Source organism: Schistosoma haematobium, chromosome 3, assembly GCF_000699445.3.
Source record: "Schistosoma haematobium chromosome 3, whole genome shotgun sequence".
Taxonomy (NCBI): Eukaryota; Metazoa; Platyhelminthes; class Trematoda; order Strigeidida; family Schistosomatidae; genus Schistosoma; species Schistosoma haematobium.
The window spans coordinates 9,674,794-9,693,284 of NC_067198.1; the positions used below are offsets into that span (position 1 = coordinate 9,674,794).

Consider the following 18,491-nt stretch of genomic DNA (forward strand, 5'->3'; position numbering starts at 1 on the left):
GAGTAAGAACAAATATTCTACCAGAATAGCATGAATTCATTTTATTTCGTAGGTTCTCATCAGCTGCTCCCTTCAACCTGTAATATTTAAAATCATAATTACATAATAGGTTTAAATTACTTACATGAGAGGGTTTAGTTGGAAGTTATATTGAAGACATATTCGCATAGTATAGTAAGAGTGTAAATAAAATTAATAGACTGAATACTGTAAATATATATCTTATGTTAAAGAACATTCTGCAACATTGATTGTGACAACAGTTCAAATGGCCAGAGATAAGTGATTATATAATGAGTAAACATTGATAGGAATATAGTGAGTAGAGCTCAGTTGATAAAATAAGATTATTAATTTGGAAGACAAATAATAATAAATGCAGGAAAGAGTTTAAAGAAAGAAAAATTTTAAGATGCAGCGAAGGGATATTTGTCACCAAGGCAAGGAAAGATTAATAACCATCTCCTTTTGAACACATAAGTCATGTTTTTGACACCTGATCTCAATAGCTTCAGCAAACTTTAGAAGACTGAAGTTTGACTGCTTACTGATCACCTTAAAGGATTGCAAGGTATCTACCTGATGTTCTGTATCAAGGAGATGTTTGGTGATTGCATTGTTTAGAGTTTTTCTTCCTTTTGTTCTGAGACGTTTTGGAACATGTTCAAAAAATCTATGATACGCCCTTCTTTTTTTATTAGTGATTGTTACCTATCTATTTAACCAACATATGATTATCCTGCTGACCAGCCATTCCATCTAGTTCCTTGTTTATATTTTAAATCCTTTATTGTGATCATAAATCATTGTTAACGACCTACACTGACAGATAGGAAGAAAGGTTTGACTTTCATGATATACACTAAATATCATGAGCTTATCGGTCGACTCTTTCAACTGAAATAGTTTATTTCAACCAGTAACTGTGTAGGGCCAGTGAAATGTCACTGAGCACTAGTCAAATCATCCTGCAGCTGGGTCACTGAATATTGAATAGTTCGTCGATACCCGTCATGTCAAGGGCGACAAAAGCTCATCAGCTAATCGTACTCCACAGACTGTCCCATGCAGTGGTGGTCACACTTTCGCTTGTACCTACTTTAACTAATATATTTCTGTAATAACGTCCTCTTTGTCGTACGGTCTTCAAAGCATCCATAGTACCTTGATACGACGAAGGAGTAATCCACGTTAGGTGCTGACCGCGAGGTGTAACTTCGTCGTTAGCTGTGGGTCACACCATTCCCGTCGAACTCGAGCAGACCCCCAATCATTAGACAGAGATAATCAACGTTGCTAATCTACAACTGTATGGATTGAGTGCATTTCGAAACACTTAAAGGAATTGGCTGTTTATTGTAAAACTGTTACTAGATGTTCAGAATAAATAAATCTAGTGATTACTTCAAGTGCTGCTCTATCATTCATTTGCATGATTTTATTTGAGGCATTAGATCTATAATCTTGGCTACATGATTTCTAGTATCAACTATTAATATCAGAATGAAATAACGAGCTACACGTTTTACAAGTGATTTGTCAATTAAGTAATATATCATGAAGCTGTAAACTGAAAATTAACCCTTGTAACAGGACTCAGTTTAGGAACATAAATTCACCCAAATATTCATCTAAAATTTTAATTTACCCAGTCCAGATAAACAACAGATTTGAAACTAAAAAGGCTTGAAGAAGTACCACCTAGAAGGAGAACACACACCTCTTAGGCTTCAGCACCAGTTAATTAGGTCGGTAGGACTAAACTCAAAACCGAGCATTTGATCAATAGATGATTAGACTGTAACGCTATATCAAGTGACATGGGATTCAGTTATCCGAATGTTTATGAAGAACCAAACTATACCAGGACGGTAGTTTATTAACATAAAGTACAGCCAGTTGACTCAGTGAAGTTAATTTTAGAAGTAAGATATTCTCCTGTATTTAGTACAGTTGGATAGACAGTCACATTTAAGTTTTTCCGACATCAATATTTAAGTGATACTACAATGGAAACCCTAGGGACGAGATTCAGTCGTAAAGAAGTTTTATTTGATACTCACCAACCAGTAAAAAGCATATATTATGCTGTTAAAATCGATGGATAATTTAGGATTTACACGATCATCTCCCGTTATCTTAACAAGTAAAATGCTCAACATGATTTAATATGAAATCTGTTGAGGTAAGTAGTTTAGATTTCCAACTTTATGGTCTAGTTGGATTATAGAAATCTACGACGAATGATTTAAAGTCTACCATTTGCTTTTGTTAGTTTCCCATACCAGTGTCTATAAATTGCTTACATGTAGATAAATATTTTCCTCACTTTTTAAAGGCAAGATTTTGTATTACTTAATTATTTTGGTTACTTAAAAGTAGTACGAAATTACATGAGAAATTTATGTAGACATGAAATCATATCCAAACAGATAAATGGAAACTCCCCACTGTCTATTTCAAATATCCTTGTATATTGATAGATTTAAGAACAGCAAGATGCTTTGTCATGGTTAGAAGATTCGTTGGATACACTTCTAACAAAACTCGCAGCTAGGAAGAAGATTCGTATATCAAGGGGGTTTTGGTGGTGCTAATTTGTTCAAGAACTTAATAACACCGCCTAACCCATTGAAAAGAAGGAAACCTGAAGACTCACATCGAAACAACAGTAACTAAGTGTTTGTTCTAAACTGTTAAGTGTGAGTGTTTAAACAGGATTTTGTCGTGTCAAAAGCTTTGTAATCTAAAAATAGTCTTCAGGTATATGAAAGAATCTTTGTCATGTTACAGAATGTTGTGAGCGTTGCTTATATAATTTGAGAGGTATTGCCTAGCGTTACAAAGAGGGGTCATGATGAGCAAGTTTTTGATTGTCAAATTCAATAGGTGGAATGCTATCCGATGAATGAAGGTTGGTGGTTGCTGATGAGACTGCTTTATTTACTCTTAATGATTAGAAGTCAGAAGCGATATCACTCCAGCCAGATGAATAAGTTTTTACACATAAGAAAATAGCATGTCCATATACAGAATATTGGACACAAAATAAGCGTGAAACGTCGTAGGCGATTAGCTTGTAGGTCGCTCATTCTTTAACTAGTTAAGATCTAATCTTTGGGTATAGTATCACATATGATGGGAATACAAAGAAGCTATGAACAACATACTTCCACAATTATAGGATATCCTTTTCACATTAGAAAGATTACACATACACTCTTTTAGTCACAAGTATTGTTCAATAGAAACCGCCCCTACCATTCTACAGTTTAAGGCTACAGTAAACTCACTATTGAGTTCGATAAGGCAAAATACATGTATGACATCACCAACGTGTTTTCATTCGTTTACATCTGATAGATAGGGACCCACTGTTTATGTGACTTAACCTATCGACCCATATACAATGGTAAGATATAATTAAAACTATTAGAACCAAATATTTAAAATGGTCTTCTATACCTACTAGTACAGCTCTGCAACGCGTGTCCCACTCATTTTCCGTTAATTTTTAATAAGTTCCCCAACCGAAATTTATTCACAAAGATGTATCGACTAATTAAGCTTATATTCATAGGATTTTGACTGACTGAACTAAAACTAGTTTTTAAAATCTACCAAGACCAAATAAACAAGTAGTTTGGTCCAGCATATTCTACTTATTGAAATTTAAACGATATTTTTATTTTAAAAAATAAACGCGTTATTGGTTGGCAGGTTGAGAAATCTCTGGCAACGCGGAAAGGCCATATTTTGAATATAAAGAATCGAGCCCTTATCATTAAAAATAAAACTGTTACATCCCCTAGTCTCTTTGTCTCCATAGCTAACATTCATGTTTATTTAAAAATAATTTAAAAAGTTGATTATTTTGAGTCATAATGTACCTTTTTGAACCTTAAGTGTTTCTTCTATTCCAATTTACTGCATCCACTTCGACTTACGACCTTATTTTCCAACGAACTACGCTGTTTTTATTAACTATTTCTAACAAATACAATTTGCTAAATCATCTTAGACCTTGGTATTGCAGTCAGTAATAAAAAAAGCATGAAGTTGGTCCAAGTCGTTATACCTCATAAACACGACGGAATTAAATTAACAAGATGCATAGTAAAGCGATGGCGATCAAAAAGAAAGCGTTGAAAAGAGGATACGAAAAATCAAAATGGAAAAGCATGTATAAGGGGATACAAGATTGAGAGGAAGATAGAGTGAATGCCTATGTGCCATTGTGAACAATTCTAAGCTGTCACCCACTTTTCCAATACTGATCGGTGTTATTACGTGAATCCCGACCAGGTAATTTACATACACTAATATAGCTCAGAGCAATAATGAATGACTTCACAAACTGATTACAAGTTTTGGTTTGGCTGCTCCAATCTTTCTTCCAACCTATGCCCACACTAGTAAACATCATCTGTCGAGGTACGCGGTGGGTATGTATAAGTAGTAGATTCACGTAAAAGTACCGGTAGTTCAATTGTTAGTTTAGCAAATTACAATCTTAACCCATTAGGAATTTTCCTTATTCTTCAAAATGATTGTATTCTATGTATTAAAAAAACTAAACAATTACGACTCCTGGAAATTGAAACATGACACTCACTGAGACCATAAAATTCCTATTGAACCCAATATAAATGTAGGTAACATAGAGAAAATCATCTTTACCAATAACCGTCTCCGAATCTACAATTACTAAAACACTATGTATGAACAGATGATCCCAATATTCAAGTATGATTTAAGATACAGTATTTGTGAACAATAGCACATAGGTAAGACGAAATAAGACTTCTGAAAGTATATACGGTCTCAAGAATACTGTATTGGAACACCGAATAGAACAGCTGGGTTGTTAAAGTGGCATATTTACTCATTTAGAATGTAATGATGTGACAAATGATATTCAATCCACGTTTATTAAGCCTGAAATGTTACAATTCAACGAAAATGAGGTTTACAAAAATACAGGAATTATTTGTTGCCTAACTGTACTTAATAAGTAATTATAAGATATAGTTTTGCTCATATCACATAGATTCCTAAATAAAGGTAAATCCGAAACCCTAAATATTCCTCCGGAATCATCTTGGCTACCTGCGAATCACTATGAAACGCGAGTTTAAATGGCTGTCGTCGTTCTGTGCTTATAGAAATGCTGAGAGCCATTGGTATAGGTGAGATATTGCTGGTCCATAATGTTTTTTGTATAAATCGCCAGTTATTTTTTAGCAAATACTCATCATATTATAATGCATAGTAATAAGTACTGATCAACTGGCGTATAACCAACGAAATTCCCAAGTGAAATTTTTTGAATGTCTGTAGTGAGAAAAGTCAATGGACATTAAAGATATTTCTAAATACTCGGTCATTTTGATAATCCTCGCTTTATGGTTAAATATAATCTCATAAATTAACTAGTGAAGGTGATCCCAATTACACCTTGGTGTCGCAGTATTATAGCAGAAATACTTAAAAACATATTTGTCCGAAAAATACATCGAACAACCCGCAGAAGTAATTCGATAACATACTCAGTATGACAGAAGTCAGTCATTAATTTAAACGGTGGGGACAGTACTCTAAGTAAAAACATATTAAAACATATTACATTACTAGATGATACAGACAGCATAAGTCGCATTAAACACGAGATCTTCAATTTTACACATTCCTTCGAGTCACGTCCAAAACAAGTTGAAAATAGACTTTATGGTTGAATAGAAAAAAGGCAAGAACTTCTCACTAATTCACATCAAAATAAAAACACAATGGGTTTTTTTATATTTTGTTTAGTTATTTACACTGTCAATAAATAAAAACTAAAATCAACTGGCTGAACTATATCGAGCGTATAAATTCCTAAACTATAAATGTTTATATAATAATCTTAAAATCAGGGTCGAGTTGATCAACTGGAGGCAGCTGAACACGGGAAGCAGGGATTAGATCTTTATCTACAAGAGGTAGGCCATCTCTTCTTCGTCTTTCTATCTCCAAATATGCTTCTCTCCAAGTCCAATCAGAAAAACTAAAAACAGTTTGATAACAATCAATAAATATTACGATGAAGTACCAACTGTAAGGAAATAAATTTTACTAACTCGAAACAAGTGTAGAAAATAAAAACGTCACGGAAAAACCAACCCATAAAAAAGTTGATGTTTTTGAAATGTAATAACAGAGTGAGAAAATCCCATGTATTAAAACTTGTGATATTACCAAGGTAGTAGCACGACATTAATTACATGGTATTCAAGAGTGTGATAACGAAAGGGACTACTATCTACTGGAACTTTGGTCACTTAACTGAAGCAAAACCAGCTCCATACCACTAACCATGTGATTGTTGGTCGATCATTTAATATAAATCATTTACCTTTAAGCCAATAATACAAACAATTTTTACGTTTTTTGAGACATGTGGACGGTATTTCCATAAGAAATAAAACTGGTTGTTAAATATTCGACTAACCAAACTAACAGATTGCATTGTCTTTAGGTTTACGAGATAACAGAGATCACTGCAAAAGTACTTCTATTTGAAAAGTCTAGTACAACGGAAATGAAAGGCTTGGAAACTACTACCCCAAGGAATCGTGCTTGCTGGTCTCAAGGCTTTTCGGTGTATCATCCATCAATAAATACACAGAAACAATTTTTTTCTCTATACTAATCTTTCAAACCATATGTATCTAACGTATCTAACAAAAATATTACCCCGATAGTCATCAGGTTAGTGCGATTAAATTAAACTTATAGTTACTGAAAATTTCTATACAACTCAGCTGCAGTTTTATGTTTACTGGTCAATGTACAAAACAATAATACAGCCATCACATATACTCAAATACGGTTAAGAAACAAATTCTCTGGAGTGATGAGACACTGAGCCGTTGATAAAGTACCACACAAAATAAACGGTTGAAGATCCTTCAAGATACTGTTTATGAGTATTTGCCTACACACCTAATTATTAAACGGTTCGAGAGTTTTATCGAAGTACTCGATATATTTCACGAATACATATAAAAATCATTAAGGAAAGTAAGGCTAGAAGACGAAAGATGGACACATACGAACTGAGATTACTTACCTACGATTAGGAGAGTAATACATAAACAAAAACAACGGAAAAATCCAGAGTGTAAGAAGAGCGAAAGGCATAAACTGTGATAGGAAAGTATCTTCTTTTTTGTCAGTATGGTGATAACCCGTGGTAATCCAATCCTTCAGACAGACCATAAGAAATGTGTGAAATCTTAACTAACCTTTGTCATTTCTTCAACCTCTTTTTCTATTTGCCTTTTATCCGCTTCCGGGATATTATTTTCCTTTAGTATATGTTTCATCTCATTCAACTTCATATGCATTGAGATAGTAGTACATACATGTCTCTTTATATTTGGAGTCAGAACAGCTGTAATGCGACTAAAACTCCGAGGGCTAAACACACTTAAAGCTGACAACTTTAAGGACGCCATCTGCAAGCCTACTTTTGACGAGCGCGCCTCAAAAACTTCAATCTACAGGCACTCATTAGTTGTTGAGATCCACTTTTTGAGGGATTCCATAACATTTTAAATGAATTCTCTGGCAGAACGCTCATGTGATCCTAGTGATAACATTTCTTTGTGACGACTAATTAGGTGTTGTCAGTACGAATTTCAAGAAGAATTTCATGGCTAAACGTAAAATAGTCATCCGAGCGACTTACATGATACAAGTTTTAAAATATGATCAGATTCGATTTGAGAACACATGGACAGTTCGAAAATGGGTACGATTCATATTAGGTATTACTAGTTAAAGTGTTGTCAAACTCCGAATACCTGTGGCATCTTCACTGTGGTGGTCGCACTCCGTTCCTTGTACCTATTCTTATTAATATATTTCTGTAATAAGGTAGTTTGTGTCATACGGCCGTCAAAGTAGCCACAGCACCTGTATACGACATAAGGGTATTGTACATTAAGTATTAACCAACTTAATTAGTCCCACAATAATCAACACAGATAATCTGCGTTGGTGTATAATCTAAAAATGCCTTAGCCAGTAACACTTTTTATAATCAACATGTGTTAGAAGCGAAGAGGTTCGAAGATATAATTGATAGGCTCTCGATATATTGAGAAGTGATCAGTCCAAGCTGGTTGGCGGTCGTACGAACGGGAAGTTTAATCCCAACGTGATTTGCATTTCACGAACTTTTTCTGTGTTCTTACGCAACAAAAGTGCCATTTCTGATGTCAAACATCTGCCCTGAGCTATGCATTTGGTAGATTACTTTTCTTTTTGAGTTTTACCGAACTTGATAGTTACCTGGGGTTTTGCCTCATCTCATTATTCGGTTTTTCAGTTTTTTCACGTCAAGGCCAGCTTCAGTTTATCTTAACCTTTTGTACCACCCGTTTTTATCCATTTTTACACGTTTTCAGTGTTCTGTTTTTTCCAAGGTCTTAGGCTATTGCTAGGATCTATAAAACAATTTATGTCTCTATAGCCATAAAAAATTCATGCAAATGACCCGGATGCTGTTTTGCTGTTACATCTGATATGCAGTGCGACAACTGCAAATGTTGGTTCTTCGAAGCGTGTACAGGTCTTACGGCAACTGCTCACAACAGACTCAGTCAGTCGGATCATTGATGGGTATGTGTCATGTGCAACACGAATGCTGATGTTTGCTGGGCAAAATCATTGTTCTGTTGACAGGTCTGCGGAATAAGTTGTCAGCAAACTTGAAAAAAGACAGTCTTGAAACGGGTAGACAAACAACGTGCAACAAAAACAAGAAGAGGGAACTCGATAGCGGTACTATCGAGAGGGCATGTAGTAACACTAGCAATGACATGCTGAGACTCGGCACCATCACAACATCCATGGTACTAGACTCCCCCAGCAAACTTGGACCTCCCAGCACAGGTTCACAAAAACTTTGTAGGTGATTGGAGTTCCGTTGACAAAGTTAAAAAGGACTAGGCGTCACCGCCTAAGAATCTGAACATCCCGAGTACTATAGGGAAATCAACTGGTGATTTGGCCGCACAATCTACCCTCAAGAATGTCCATCCGGTCAGCTGAAAACCCAGGAATAGGAAACGCTCTTCGATCTCCAAACAACAAGGTCCTCAACCTGAACGCACTATAAAACCTGGGGAAACAATAACGGTTCGTGATGACTTTCTTATAATCATAAACCTTTAAAACAACCCTGACAAACATGATAGGATGCTCTGGGAAGAGTTAAGCAAGAAACTGAAACTCCCTAAGATAAATCCTTTGACGGTCATACGGCTCACTCGTGGAAAGGACTCTAAGCATCGAAATCACCCAAGCCTATTTCGTACAACACTGACTAACGCCACAGACGTAAAGGATATCCTACTAACTAGTCACCTACCGAAGTCAGATGTGATTGTAGGAATACTGCCTAACATACTGTATTCTGAACACAATCTCATCCGGAACATCCCTAAAGAGTCTTGTAAAAAAATTTTCCGCGGAAGAAATATCATTGTGCAAGGTGAACTGGAAAACACGGACCGTGATCACACAAACTCTGATATTAGTGAATAGAAATTCATCAAGCAATCCATGAAGCTCAAAAACACATTGACTCAACAAGTGTTGAGACTAGCCCAGAAGGACAGAGATTCTAGACACCGGCTGATGAAAATAACCTTCTCATCTTCCCATATGGTGACTGCGACTCTGAAGGCATTTCGTGCCAATAAACGTCGGTTGCCACCTGGAATTCATATGCATCCAAATATGCCAAATGACACCAGGATCAAACACAAAGACAAGTTGGAGCTGACTATTCCACTTTTGGACTGTCTTGATCGTAAAAAATGTGTAAAGGACAGGGTCTACCAACCCGGAAAACCTTGTATAAGTAGGCTGCCTGTCCATCTACATAGGACTCATACAGAAGGACATGAAGGAGATGCTCACGCGTTTCAAACTGAAAGCGTAAACTGCTTCTAAATGAAGGCCGCGAGTTTATCGAATAAAATAGATGAGCCACGTGAACTCAGTAATGCTAATAATGCTAATCTGATCGGAATATCTGAAACTTGGATATCTTCTCAGTTTACAGACCAAGAACTAGTAATACTCGGGATGTCTTTGTTTCGCAGTGATAGAAAAACTGGAATTGGAGTAGCCTTAAACTTACGATCCTATCTGGAGGCAAATTAAGTGAACACCCAAAAGTTCATCGGCCTTGCTGAATCCCTATTGTGTTTAGTAAGATTGGCCACCATCTCGAGGTGTCTAGTTGAAGTAATCTATAGGAAGATCATTGCCGACATCGAGTATAACGATTGCATGCCGGATTGTGTGGATTCACCCATATCCTAATTCTAGGGGACTTCAATCTTCTTGAAGTTAATTTCGCGAAACATATGTATATTGAAGGTGAAAGCTCTGCTGAAGCTTGGTTCTTCAACCCCACTGAGGATCTGGGATTATTCAAAAATGTGAAGTCGGCCTCCCGCCTACCAATGAGGCACTTTATTATGGGCTGCCTAATACCTAGATGGAACAGGAATATAACGAACCCCATTGTTAATAATATGAATATAACTAAATTATATACATATGGTCTACCCTCTCCTATTATTCACTGATTATCAATCATGGCCTTATGCTCCTAACCCTCAGTTTCAGTTTCCAACTCTCTCTAATGATTGGAGATACATCATTCTTCCTAAGTGTCATGTCTTTTTTTCCATTGCAAGTAAACAGATAACTCACTAATCTTATGGATGCTGATCAAATAAGGCTAATCATAAGAAGCTCAAAATGTTCTAAATTCTTGTGAGTTGCTCAGTGTTCTATTATTCTTACCCTCAACATTTTGCAATCTTATACTCCTTCATATTCCTTGATTTGCTATTAGTTCTTACTCTCTTTAAACCTCATATAATCTAGCCGCTTTTTAACTTTTACTATTAGTTATCTTCATAGCAGTGTGATATACTAAATGGATGTCTAACCCATAATACAATTGCTTGTAACATGGAACTAGTAGAGACAGTGTATTCCAATTAAGGGCTTTGATTAAAGCAATATTCATACTTACCACAAACGTAAGAGTGCTTAACACCACAAAAGGAGTAAGGGGGCGTTACTAACCAGCAAACATGATGATGAGGAGATAACTTCAATCCACCAATGTCTGTAAAGCAGAACACTTTGTTTAATTACGGCTCCTTATGGTCTAGTGCAATGTCACGACCCAATGGTGTTCATGCTGATTTATGATGCAAAATACCTCTTTAAATCGTGCTTAAAACGCTGAATTGGTTTAACTCCCTGCCGAGTAACCCTATTACAAGGAAGCTAGACAACTCGCTAAAAACGAAGCCTCCTCAGGACCCTATAAAATCTACCAAGAAGGGCTCAAGTAGCTTCGACAAAAAAAGGGAGACGCCCATTTGTGTATCAGAATACTGTTTTTAGCACTATATCTTATAACTACACATAATCTCATACTTTCGGCTTCTTTCTGAACCACCTTCATTTATTCAGTTCTTTATTCACTTATACATTGTTTACACTCGTTTTCTTTAATATATTAGAATGCTCTTGCTTAATAAGTACCTTAATAAAAGGGAACTAGACTGAGTAGTCATGCCTTAAATATTCCTTCATGAACATTGTGTGCTCTGCCTCTCGTCCTTTCTTTTTCTTACACCCTTTTTCAGCCCCCTTGAGGTATGCCACCGAAAACAGATATTAAACGGATGACTTCGTCCTGCACCATCATCAAAGCCTCAGATATTCCAGAAGGATATACGGTTGCGGTTTCTAGAAGCCCCCAACTTCACGTGGATCTATTTCCGACCATCAGTTGCAAGTCGCAACGCAACCTTCACAAAGCGCGCCAACTGTGATCCTGACAATACGACCCTTACTAAAACCATCTACATTCACATCTCCTAAAATATAAACCCAGATAAGTAATTTACCACAGTGAAAATTGTATGTTTTGTAGCAATTTGGTCTTGCCCGTAAACTGGCATGCCTCATGTAACAAACTGTTTTTTTTTAGAATAAATTACTATTATTATTGTTAACTCGTTGGAGAATCATTCGGACACCGTTGCGCTTAGACTGTGCACTTACAAACGAAGAATTCCTAATTGACAACTTTCCAATCCTGGCTCCCCTGGGGAGAAGCGATCACACCGTCATAGACTTTAGTTTTATCAGCAAAACTGAGCTAAGACATCCCATCAACAACAGGTGCTGGGATTTCAAACAGTTGAATGTGTCAGCTTGACAGAACTATTTACAACAGTTGGATTGGGAGACCCACCCTCAACTTGGTGTGGATGCTTATTGGGATTTCTAACCACACATGATCGTATGTGCTCCAAAGTAGTTTGCCACTCATAAGGTCCCTAAAATCTACAAGCAACCTTTAGTCATCAAGAACCGCACTCTTCGTTTGCTAAGCCTCAAAAGGCACAGTTTGGCCGAATACAAACGAACTGATAACAACGGCGCATACAGGCACTACAAACATATAAGAAACATAGGCACAAAGGCCATAAGAGAAGACAGACTTCAGTACCAGATAAAGCTTATGGATGAATTTGCCTCCAATCCAAAAGGATTATTCCACTATGCAGCTTCTCTCCAACAAGCGAAATTGGAGTTTCCTAACTGCTAGGTACTAATGGCCTGTCCAATAAAGACGGTGACGCCGCTAATTTTTCCTAAGTGAACATGGGCGCTGGCTTGGTGTACCGGAAACTGTAACACCAAAAACAACACTTCTAGTGAGGATATGGTTCATTCTGCTATACTGAGGGGAGCAGCTTCAATCCTGGCAAAACAGCCTAAAGTGATGTTCCACACTCGCCAAGCCGAGGCACATTAGCGGAAATTCGGAAGCTGGTTCACATCACACCAATTTACAATGAAAGTCGACTCAGCGAACCTCCAGGTTACCGACCGGTAGCTCTTTTCTCTGTACCTTCAGAAATTATGGAGTCCTTGATTTGCGACGGTATACACGACTATTTACTGTCCTTAAACTTCTGTCCACCCCAGGAAGAGTCATCTTTGTAAAACCAACCTACTGACTGAAGTGGACAGATGAACAACCACCCTTGATCGCCAGAGGAAAGTTGACGTCATTTATCTTGACTTCTTAAAAGCTTTTGATAGGGACAACCATATATCTTATCAATAAGCTCAAACGATTGGGTATCAAGTCACCTGTAATTGATTGGCCCACTTCATATCTAAAAAACCGACATTTTAAGGTCAGGATTAACGTCACTTCCTCTCAGGTTATGGGATGTCCCTTTGGGGTCTCCCAGGGCTCAGTACTAGGACCTCTTCTTTTCTTGGTTTATATGAACAATCTTCCACGACAGAATCATCTGACTTTTTAATTTTTGTTGATAGTGTGAAACTTTGGAGAGAGATTCGCAACCAGGAGGATATACTGGTACTTCAGGAGGATCCGACTCGACTTCAAAGTTGGGCAAATGACAACGAACTTGCCTTTAACACTTTAAAGTGTATGGTAGTGGATTTGGGATATGCTGCAGACTACAGTTGCAACGTAAGCAACTCCCCTCCAGAGGTGTCCCAAGTTGAAAAAGATTTAGGAGTGTTAGCATCCTACGGTTTGAAGTACTACTCTAACTGTGGCAAAAATGCCTTCCAAGCAAATCTTGAAATGTTAACGTTGAAGACAATTTTCGTTCATTTAGATGGAAGAACTCTCCACATAATCTTTAACACCTTCATTCGTCCCCATTTAGGATACAGAAACATAGAATATTTCCCCTCACTCCAAAAAAATAAGGACACTCTGCAGCGTATCCAACGGCGAGCCACGAGATCAGTTCGGAAACTCAAATTCAAGCCATATGAAGGGCACCGCCAATCACTGAACCTTTACTCATTGGAATACAGACATCTCAGAGGTGACCTTCTAATGGCATCCTTAACACTTCTGGACATCCCCTTTAAAACCCACTTAAGTTAGGCTCCAACACAAACCTTAGGGGTAATACACAGAATCCGGAGGCACAATACAGTAGAAGGGGTTATAGATACACCTACTCCTTAAGAGTAGTCAAATGCTGGATTCCGCTGTCAGCTGAGCTAGTCGAAGAGGAAATTTGGTATATTCTTAAGGACTAAGGATAATATCTTGCTGTGATTTACCGATTTCTTTTCCTTCCTTCATCGTTAATATACCTAGGTTCCTGCCTGGAGGTACTGGTGATCCACTGCTATTAGACACGGAAGCCCGTTAATTGAAAACTTCTTCTATTCCGTTCACATTTATTTGAACCATTTGAAGTACGACGCTCCCAATCGTGATGCGGTGCAGATGCATGACTGAGCGCCTTCAGCTAGGTGAGTCCATTAAAACTATTGTGGTCAGCAACCAATGTCGAAAACTTACAGAGCTTTTTATTTTGGGAACTTATTTACCGCTACAGATCACTCCTCCCTAGTGAGGTAATGATGACCCTAAGACGTGGCCGGCAGGAAGTTTAAGCCCAACGAGTTTGTCGTTGGTAAACACTTTCGATAGCTTGCCATGCTCAGCAGCGTCCGGTCGTCTTTCCTCATCATAAGAAGCCATGTTGTACAATATAATAATGAAAAAACGGTGAAAATGTCGGTTTATAGTAAACCTCACTGTCTTTTTCGTCTTTTCCAGCCGTCCTGGAAAAAAAATTGATGTTAGTGAATGTTGAATTTAACCCCTATGTGCGTAAAGATACAAGAACGTAGCCAAATCGTTCGCTTTGGATCTTGCTACTCTAAACCTGTGAATGTAACCAGTGGGGTTATACAAGGAAGTGTGGTTGGTCCATTACTCATTCTCCTTTTTGTCAATGACGTGTGTTCCCTTTTTCAGTATGGTAAGCCTTTCCTTTTTGCTGATGACATGAAAGTAGTTTATTCATTCTCTTCTCCCACGAAAGAAAGCTATATTTCAGCGGTAATCCAAGAGGAAATAAACAAGTTGTACAAATGGACTGTTTCGTGGAATTTGCCACTTAATGTTGACAAAAGTGGATTTATTCACATTGGTCGCTGCCTTAACTTAAATCTGACTGTACACACACATACACTCAAACCTCTCAACACTGTTCGTGACCTGGGTTTAAGATATAGCAACGGTCTGAACTTTTCTGAGCACAATATATCTCAAGTGTCCAAAGCTAGAAAGCTGATCGGATTGATAATGCTAAACTTTAATAATATCGAATCGAGATTGTTATTACACAGAAAATGTATCTTACCCATTCCTGAATATGGTATTTTAGTTTACAGTAATTGCAGACATAATGACCTGATTAAAATTGAAGGTGTTCAAAGAAAGTTCACCAAAGATGTTCTGGGATATTCTGATAACAAAGACTATCACCAAAGATGTCGACAACTTAACTTAGAACCTCTTTGGATCAGACGCATCAAATTTAATCTTGTCTTTATCTACCGGCTTATTAACGGTATTTCCTACTCTTCGGTATCCACCCCTTCATACCTTATGATATCATCCCACAATCTACGCAATAAGGAGAATATTCTAGCGATTCCAAGAGCCCACACAAACTTACGTCAGAATTTATTCCTTATTCACTACTCAACTATGTAGAACAGACTGCCAGTGAACCTCCGTTGCAGTGAAACTACAACCCGGTTCAAAAGTCTCCTTGATGATTTCCTTTCCGAAAGTGGATTATTTCACCTATTGAATATCAATGTATTCAACAATGATTTATACAAACAAGGTCCGTCATCCATTTAATTGCCTGAAAAGCAAAATAAAACCTTTAAATCTTTTCACGTCTATTTTATTTTATTTCTATTTATCTTGATATATGAAGTCTGCTTATGTTCGTATCTATAATTATTACTGTTATTAATATCATTATTGTTCCCCCGACACATTAGATATTCCTTTTATATCTTCTTATCCTTCTTAACATATTCAATTCCTGACTGTCCTTTGAAATTAATTGTGACTTTCATAGCATCATTCTTAATTATTATTGCACAAATATTTATACTAATATCCGGTTTCACTCTGTATACTATTACATAAATCTACATGCGATCAATGCTGAGAATATCGTTAGTTCCGTTCTTATCATCGATGATATAGTACATCGGTTAACACTGAAGAACTTTGAATGGTCCTTCGTATGTTGTTTCGAGAGGTCGTCGAGATGACTCTCGACGTACAAAGACGTGTGCACTTTATCGTAGTTCAGGTTGAACGAAAACATCAGTTGATTGCGGTCGAGTGGAAACAAGTTTAACTGAACTTATTGCGTTTGTAAGCCTGATGGTTTAAGAGTTTAGATCCATATTCATCGAAGAAGATGAAGGATCTACGAGTTCTCCTGGAAGTCGAAGTGTCGTCCGACAGACGAGTTGAGCTGAAGTGTGTCTAATGTCAGCTTTCACTTCATTGCGAATACCAAGTAAGACGAATGGAAAGGCGTCGGTCCACTGTGGAACGTTCGCGGCTAAGAGTGAAGCTTTAAGCTGTCGGTGAAAGTGTTCTATCAAACCATTTGCATGTGAGTGGTAGGTGGTATTTCAGAATCGTGTGATTCCTTATAATGTAGTCAGACAACGGAAAAATCCAGATTAAAAGTGACGTCTACGATCTTTAGTGATAGCCGAAATTTGCTACCCATCGTCCGACGAAGGTGTGGGCCACTGTTTCAGCAGTAATATATTTGATGAGTACTGCTTCTGACTATCGTGTGAAATGTTTTTCACAAGTCCTTTCTTACGTTGCTAGTCGATGTATGTCTATGTTATTTACTGGCCAATTTTGCTAAAGCTTGATGTTACAAGTTTATTCTGCTGAAGCATGTAGATGCTATTAAAGCTTGTTAATAAATTAACAATAACAATTAATATAGATGACCATTTTTTTATTATCAATTGAGCTAGTAAGTTATGAGTACTAATCAACATAACATTGCGACAATACATGCTAGCATTAATCAGAAGACTAATGGAATAATGGGTTAACATAAGAAAAAAATCGATCGAGTGGGAATAATTATGGTCTACTATGATATTAGTACTGCTCTAATAGCAGGCCTAATCCTAAAATTGTACATTTGTCATGGTGTAACTGCCCAATCTATGAGATCTTACGTGAAAGTCACATTATTGTCTACATTGACTCATCGTATCGTAACAATTACCAATGGATGATGAAAAACACATTCAGGATGGAGATAGAACAATATTTAATATTGGTAACAGTCAGTTGTGCAGAGCGACCATGCCTGTGAGACCGGGCAATGCCATCCGATCAATTCGAATTCATTCCATTCATTGTTCCCGCCTTCTCCATCGTCGAGATTTCCCCCGTGTCAGATGTTGAACATCTATTTTCCCAAGTGTCTCGTGTCCAGCTCTGAAGATTGTGTGGTTAGGGCCCAGTGCCACTGCAAACACATTGTTGTAGGACTCCTCGGATTGCCTAGTCGGATGCTTCTACTGCGATACTGATGGGTGATTGGGAGTCATGGTTGAGAGCAGTGTTGCTTTGTAGATACATTTCTTAACTGTGAAGTGTTTTCTTCGCGATATCGTCCAAAACGATGAATTTCGCATTTTTACGAAGTTGGTCGGGTAAAGGTCTCGCAAGAGACGCGAATTTCGGTATGAACCGTCTATAGGAACTTACTAAGCCGTTGAATATGATTAGTTGCTTTAATGTGGTAGGTTGTAGGTAATCAAGAATGGCCGCCACTTTGCTTTGAGAGGTTGGATGTCTTGAGCACCAGTATTATGTCCGAAAAAACCTAGAGTCAGCGCCGATTTGACATTTTTGAATATTCACGGTAGTGCCGTGCTTTTTTAGTCGTTTGAAGACAAGGTCCAGATGTTAGACATGAGATTCTTCGTCCGGGCTTGCATTCAAACAGTCATCAACATACGAATGTAAGAAGATGAGACCTTGAAAAACGTCATCGGTGGACTTCTGGAAGATTTGTGCAACATTTTCTCAACCGAAGAGCCTGTGTGAAAATCAGTTACTGGGTTTAAGGTATCTGTCAGGTCGTGAATGTGTAACAAGGGGTAATGATTGGGAGTAGTTTTTGTATTCAGTCGCCAATAACCAACAGTTCTGCACCAATCGTTCCTGTCCGTTTTAGGGATCATGTGTAAGAGAGATGCTCATAGGTTGTTCGATGGCCAGGCGATTCCTAAGTCTATTATGTGATCGAATCCGTTTTCAGCCAACCTCAGCGTTTCTGGAGCAAGTTGGCGCACTTTCGAGAATAACGGTGGTCCTGTAGTCGTGATGTGATGTGCAACATTGCTGGTTAAACACGGCAATTTCGGTTGCGTTTGGTATATCCCAGAGTACTCATCGAGGAGTTGTTGATAGAATGGATGTATTGTGTGTCTAACTGTGACTGGAAATAATCCCATCTACTAACCTCCGT

At 37.6% G+C, this 18,491-nt stretch overlaps 1 protein-coding gene across 1 annotated transcript; it reads right to left on the reverse strand.

Moving 5' to 3' along the window:
- Positions 1-5,892: 5,892 nt before the first annotated feature.
- NDUFB11 (NADH dehydrogenase 1 beta subcomplex subunit 11 ndufb11) lies at positions 5,893-7,561 on the reverse strand (the record flags this gene model as incomplete). Its single annotated transcript, XM_012938803.2, has 3 exons — positions 7,287-7,561; positions 7,112-7,245; positions 5,893-6,046 (listed from the first exon to the last, which is right to left on the reverse strand). The coding sequence occupies exons 1-3, from the start codon at positions 7,497-7,499 to the stop codon at positions 5,893-5,895; spliced, it is 501 nt and encodes a 166-aa protein (XP_012794257.1). The 5' UTR covers positions 7,500-7,561.
- Between the last annotated feature and the right edge of the window lie 10,930 nt (positions 7,562-18,491).